Source organism: Sorex fumeus, unplaced genomic scaffold (genome assembly GCF_029834395.1).
Source record: "Sorex fumeus unplaced genomic scaffold, SorFum_2.1 ptg000008l, whole genome shotgun sequence".
Classification (NCBI taxonomy): domain Eukaryota; kingdom Metazoa; phylum Chordata; class Mammalia; order Eulipotyphla; family Soricidae; genus Sorex; species Sorex fumeus.
Genome location: NW_026606065.1, coordinates 11,983,395 through 11,989,394, shown reverse-complemented (window position 1 = coordinate 11,989,394; position 6,000 = coordinate 11,983,395). Strand labels below are relative to the sequence as shown.

At 56.9% G+C, this 6,000-nt stretch overlaps 1 protein-coding gene across 1 annotated transcript in view; it reads left to right on the top strand.

Annotated features, from left to right (window-relative positions):
• Positions 1-3,565: 3,565 nt before the first annotated feature.
• KCNQ5 (potassium voltage-gated channel subfamily Q member 5) overlaps positions 3,566-6,000 on the top strand; it is a 609,327-nt gene continuing 606,892 nt past the window's right edge. Inside the window, 2 exon segments of the mRNA XM_056109768.1 lie at positions 3,566-3,765; positions 3,767-4,083. Of these exon segments, the coding sequence (XP_055965743.1) occupies positions 3,679-3,765; positions 3,767-4,083 (404 nt within the window). The 5' untranslated portion in view covers positions 3,566-3,678.

The following is a 6,000-nucleotide window of genomic DNA, read 5'->3' as shown; positions in this document are numbered from 1 at the left end:
GGAATCAAAAAACATCCATAACATTCACAAGTTTATAGAAACCTTGAGTGTAAGCTGTTGTGGTTGGTCTGGAACAAATGGGAAAAACAGAGCGATAGAGGGAATTTTAAAAAGCAGAGAATAAAATAGAGTTTCTGATATTTGGTGTAACTCAGCATAGAGCTATTTATTCTGTCTTCAGAGTGTTTCATGGACATCTCTAGTTCTTGTATAGGATTTTCATTATTTCTCTTTTAGAGTACCCTTCAGAAGGAACAAAATTTAACGGGCAAGAAGATACACTAAAATAAAAATATTTCTTGTAACTGCTTTCAGTTGAAATCATCTCCATGTAAACTTCAGGGAATAAGTTTCCAAGGTCGTAAATTTCAGGCAGGCATCTTACAAAACGTGTAAAGATGGAAGGAATACTTAGAGTGTAAACCCATCTGCAAAGGATGAGGACGGTCTATCACATCACATCTCCCACAGTGACAATTTACTTTGGAAAGGGTGGTTGTCCCTTGTCATCTACACCTCTCTATAATCTCCAAATTGAAATATAGAGCGTGTAAATATCATGTACAGAAACTATGCTGCTTTACTCTGTGAACTATGCCTACCCTCTTTTGATATTTAGGTTTTAGTATTTCACAAAAAAAGAATAGAAGGCAGTCTCCTAGCAACATCTGCATTCAAAGGCACAACAATAACAAAAAGCTTAATCACACTTTGTTTTCCCCACTCTTTAATTCCTGCCTTGTGAGGGAAGTTAGCGGGTTGTAGGCAGTCAAGGAAACACTGCATGAACTGAGAATCTGTTCCTTAAGGCCTCACACTGGGCTCCCTTTCCCCCCTGGACAGGGCAGGATAAGCAGGCTAAGAATTGCAGCTAAGTGCCTCACTCCAAAAGTGCTCTTTTGTAGACTCGCCCAACCCATGCTCTTTTGTAGGCGTCATTGGGAGGCGCCAACAGCTGGGTGGGAGCCAAAGGAAATTGAAAGACAGGATTGATGATTGCTGAAAGACGTAATTGCTGAGTTCTAACCACAGGTAAAGTTCCCGGCAGGTTTGCTGAGCTCTGAAAGGGCAGGTTATGCTAGAAGAACGGATCTCAAAGATCCTTCCCAGCTCTTGAACTGCTACCGTCCAGCGGATCTGTTTTTCACTTTTTAATGCTTTCTGTTTACAAGTTTCATGCTTCCCCAATCTTAATCCTACATCCCCACTCCGGCCCCCAGGTAAGTAACTCTGGGGAAATGAACATCTGGGTCTCTCCCAGGGATACGTGTCAGTATCCCACCTTGACTAGACTTCCTGCCGGTCCAGCAAGTCTGGACCCAACAGCCCCGTATGAGCTGTGGGATGGGAGACACCTGATCTGCACAATCTTGGGGTGGCGTTTGGTAGGAGGAAACCTGTTTGGTTACGTGTGTGTGTGGGGGGGGGAATAGTTTTTATTTTCCTGTCTGCAAATAAAGGGCAAGCTTTTCACAAGCCTGCACGAGAGTCATTTTCAGTCTTTAACTCTTCCACCCTGAAAGTCCCTCCAGGGAAACTCCGCGGGGGAGTCTAAATATAGCCACAGCAAACACCCACCTCCTCCCCCGCCCCCAGAACGCTGGGTCCTCTGCGGCCACAGCAGGGGAGAGCTGGCCTCGGGCGCTGCTGCTCGCAGAATCCGCGTGGAAGAGCAGGGCGCTGAGCAATCGCTCCCGCACTCGCACTCCCCTAGCGCGGGCGTGTGAAGTGTCAAACCCAAGCTGGGGCGCCAAGCGGGAGTGACTCCTCGGGGTGTCAGGGCTTCGAGCGCAGTCACGTGGCGGCGTGGCCAGCTGCGCCCCTGCCTTCCAGGCAGCTCCTGCCTCCCGGAGGGAGGGAGGGGGTCTGGGGGTGGCTTGTGAGAGGGAGGCACGATCCTCTCCAGCGAGCGGCCAGGAGCCGGTGCGAGGGTCCCACCAGGGGGTTTTACGCACGCCACAGCGGTGACAATAAAAAGCAAAAGTAAAGCACCCAACGGGAGCTACTACCGGGCGGAAGAGAGCTGCCGGAGTGGGTGCTTGCACTGCCATAGGGAGTTGGGAGCTTTAGGCAGCTAAGACTAATTGTTTTTTTTATTTGCCCTCCTGCTGCCAGGGTGTTAGGCGTCCGAGAGGGGAAAGGGGGCACATGGAACCACCACCTTGCAAAGACGCCTTTATCACGGCACCCTGGCTCTGTCTTTGCTGTAACTCGGTGACCGTTTTCTAGACATGCGTGGGTGGGTGGGTGGGTGGTGGGGAAAAATCCAGTCCGTAGGAAGAAGTTCCCGAGCCTGGCGTCCTTTCCGTTTTTTTTTTTTTTTCCTGATTGTGATGTTTGACTGCTTATGCTAATAAGGTGGCGCCCAAGGCCAGCGGCCACAGCCAGTGCCACAGCAGCCAACCGCCTAGTCCAGGGCTGTGGGCCGCCGGGGTGCCAGGTGGTGGGAGCACGCATCTTGCACCGTGTAAGTCACAACTCTGCTGGTGCAGTACGGGTGAGGACGCTGCTGGGTTCGCCTGCCTCCAGGATTCCCACTCCCCCCCACCCCCACCCCGTCCATCCACACCCCCCCCCCCCCCCCCCCCGATCCAGGGACCGTCGCCGCCGCTGCCGCGTTGGAGACCTGGCAGTTTAATGACTTTCTCGGACTTCAGTGACAATCTCTGGACCCAGGAAACCGGATTCCCGCTCCCAGGCTTTGAGCGGTGCCCAGGCGGAGCGCGGGCGCCTCCCGCTCATCGCAGAAGGGCCACTTCGGAGTTTTTTCCGCGCCCCGCTGTCACCCCCCGGGGCTGGGAAGATGCCTAGTTGCTCCCGGAGTGACCGCCTGCTTGGAGCACGGAAAGTCTCAGCCTGCTAACAGGAGTGTACCGTGGGGGAGATGCCCCTTGCCTGCCTCCCCCGCGCGGCCGCCGGTTCCTGCGGGTTTGCCGCACCCTGAGCGGTCCAGGGCCCGCGGGAGGGTCCGGGGCGGTCGAGCGCCAGCGCCGGGAGCGTGTTCCCGCGCGGCCGCTCCAAAGTGCCCAGCCGCGCTGTGCCCGCTCGCACACTCCCCGTCGCAGAAGGACAGCAGGACCTGCCGTTGCGACGTAGGGGCGGCCGAGGGCAGCCACCCCGTTTCTCGAGGGACTCCTCCTGGCACCCGGCTGCTCGCACCCTTCCGATCCCCGACGCAGCTCCCGCCTTCTTGGAGAGGGACGCGTCCCCTCGGAGTGCAGCGCGGACGCCGCCGCCGGGAGGTGTGGGTGAAGACGGCGAAGGAACCCACGGGGGGGGAGCAACGGGGCTGGGTGTGCGCGCGTAGGAGCGCGCCTTAGAGCGCCCCGCACTTGCCCGCCCCAACCCGGAGGGCACTTGGCACTCGGAGTGGCAACGGCGGCAAGCAGACGGAGCGAGCCCCGGGACCCCGCGCCGAGTGCCACCCCGCCAGCCCGCACCCGATCGCCGGATTCCCGAGCGACAGGCAGCGAGGAGCCGGGGCTCGTGGGCAGCGTCCGCCCGCCCGGGCACGGGGTGCTGGTGTCGGGGTTGGAGGTGGGGCTGGGGGTGGGGGGCGCGCCCGGCCGGGGCGCCCCGTCGGCCGCCGCTTCCTCCCGGCCACGCCGCGGGCGCGCATGAGGCCGCTGCCCCCGCCGCAGGCGCTGGCGCCCCCTTCGCCGTGCCCGTGGTGATGCCATGCCCCGCCACCACGCGGGAGGAGAGGAGGGCGGCGCCGCCGGGCTCTGGGTGAAGAGCGGCGGGGCGGCGGCGGCGGCGGCGGCGGGCGGGGGGGCGCCCGGGCAGCGGCATGAAGGATGTGGAGTCGGGCCGGGGCCGGGTGCTGCTGAACTCCGCCTCGGCCAGGGGCGACGGGCTGCTGCTGCTCGGCACCCGCGCGGCCGCTCTGGGCGGCGGCGGCGGCGGCCTGCGGGAGAGCCGGCGGGGCAAGCAGGGAGCCCGGATGAGCCTGCTGGGGAAACCGCTCTCCTACCCCAGCGGCCAGAGCTGCCGGCGCAACGTCAAGTACCGGCGGCTGCAGAACTACCTGTACAACGTGCTGGAGAGACCCCGCGGCTGGGCGTTCGTCTACCACGCGTTCGTGTGAGTACCCCGCTGCGCGCGCCCGCTTTGGGGTGTGTGTGTGTTGTGTGCGTTGTGTGTGTGTTGCGGGAGGTCGAGGTGCCTCGCTTTCCCCCAGCCCAGGTCACCCCCTCCGGGTCCCCGCCTTCCCATCCCGCGCCGTCACCCCCCGGGGTCCGGCGTGCGCGAGCGCGCCCCCCAACACACACTCGCGTGCACACGTGGTGCCTTCAATTTCTTTACACGTGTTTACGCTCTTCCTCCTCCTCCTCCTCCTCCTCCTCCTCCTCCTCCTCCTCCTCCTCCTCCTCCTCCTCCTCCGCCTCCTCCAGCCTGCCACTTGTCCCCCGCTCCACCTCTCCAAACCGCTCGCCGTCCCCCCCCCCCCCGCCACTTGCACCCCTGGGAAACGGTCCCGCCGCGCGCACCCCTAGTATTTGAGGGCTGCGCGGATAATTGGGAGCGATTCGGATCCCGACAGGCAGAAAAACTTCCAGCCAGCCGGACGCCGGCGAGCTGGGAGTCGGGCAGGGGGTGGGGGTGGGGGGAAGCCGCTGCGAGTGGGTCGGGTTGGTGAGGGGTGACGGTGCGCTCCGACGGGGTGCGGAGAGGAGGAACCCGGGGCGGAGCTGGGGAAACTGTGGCTCGGGTTTTTTATAAGTTGCACCCGGAAACACGCCTCGCCGACACCACTCTGGCCTGCAACGGAAAATGTGTCTGAGCTTGTACTCTTTCCTGCCACAAAAGGTGGCCGAGGTCTGGCGGGGCCGGGCGAGGGGACGCTCCCGCGCAGACCCAGGCCGGTGGAGCGTCCCGGGCGTGGGAGCTCGAGCTCGAGCGTTAGAAGAAGATGCGCCAACGGGCCGCGCGCCCTGTGATCAGGCTGTGGTTTCAGTGGGCATTTGTGGCAACCAGTGCCAGTGCGTGCACGCGCGCGTGTTTGTGTGTGTGTGTGTGTGTGTGTGTGTGTGTGTAGTAAGATCTCGCCATCTCACAGAAAATGCTTAATGAGAAAATGATTGGAAGCAAATGTTTATTTTCCCCGTAGGCATTTAAAATCTCTCAGTGGCTTTAAAGTTTACTACTGTTCACTCCTCAACCCCCAACAACGTCCATTCATTCAGGCTCTGCACATGTTTAAGGGACTTTGTATGCTGTTATCCCGTCTTGTCCTTTCTCTCCTCGTTTTCTCTTTTCCTTTTAGTGGTTTATCCTCATAGGGTTTGAACGCATGAATTGGGTTTCTTTGGGAATTGAGGTATGCCTTCCAAATAGAGCTTCCCTCCCACCAGGGATAATATTTCTGGTGGCCAAAAACATTTGTTCGAATGACTTGGAAGAAAGAGCTGGTTTTGTAAATAGGTGAACGTAGAATTTGACCCTGTAGAAATCAGAAAATTGATGGAGTCGGCTAAATGTGGCCTAAGGTGTTTGGAGATTTTTAATCTCAGATTGATGTAAACATGTAGCATTCGGTAGAATGGTACAGCCAGTTTTCCATCTTACAAAGCACACAAGGAGAACGCTGTGTCACATCATTATTTCAAAAGGTTAATAACATTTATTCAAATTCACATCAAGTTAGAAGTGGTTGCTGTAATGGATGATAGGTATAGGAAACACTATTGGTACTTTTCATATTCATTCCCCCTGCATTGATATATAATTGATTTTGTTATGAAGTAAACTTGATAAATTACGTTGACCAGTCCAGATCTAATAAAATATTTAATAATAATGACCTGAGCTCAGTTTCGCAGCGAAATACATGCTGCAAGAGTAATGATTTTTTTACAAGAATATGAATATCATAGTCATAAGTTTTGGATTTATAATATGATGCCATTTACAACCTCTAATTTTTGCTAAATCATACATAATTTTCAGAGAGGGAGAGGGGCAACTTTAGTTACTGCTCAGACTTTGTACCTACTAAGT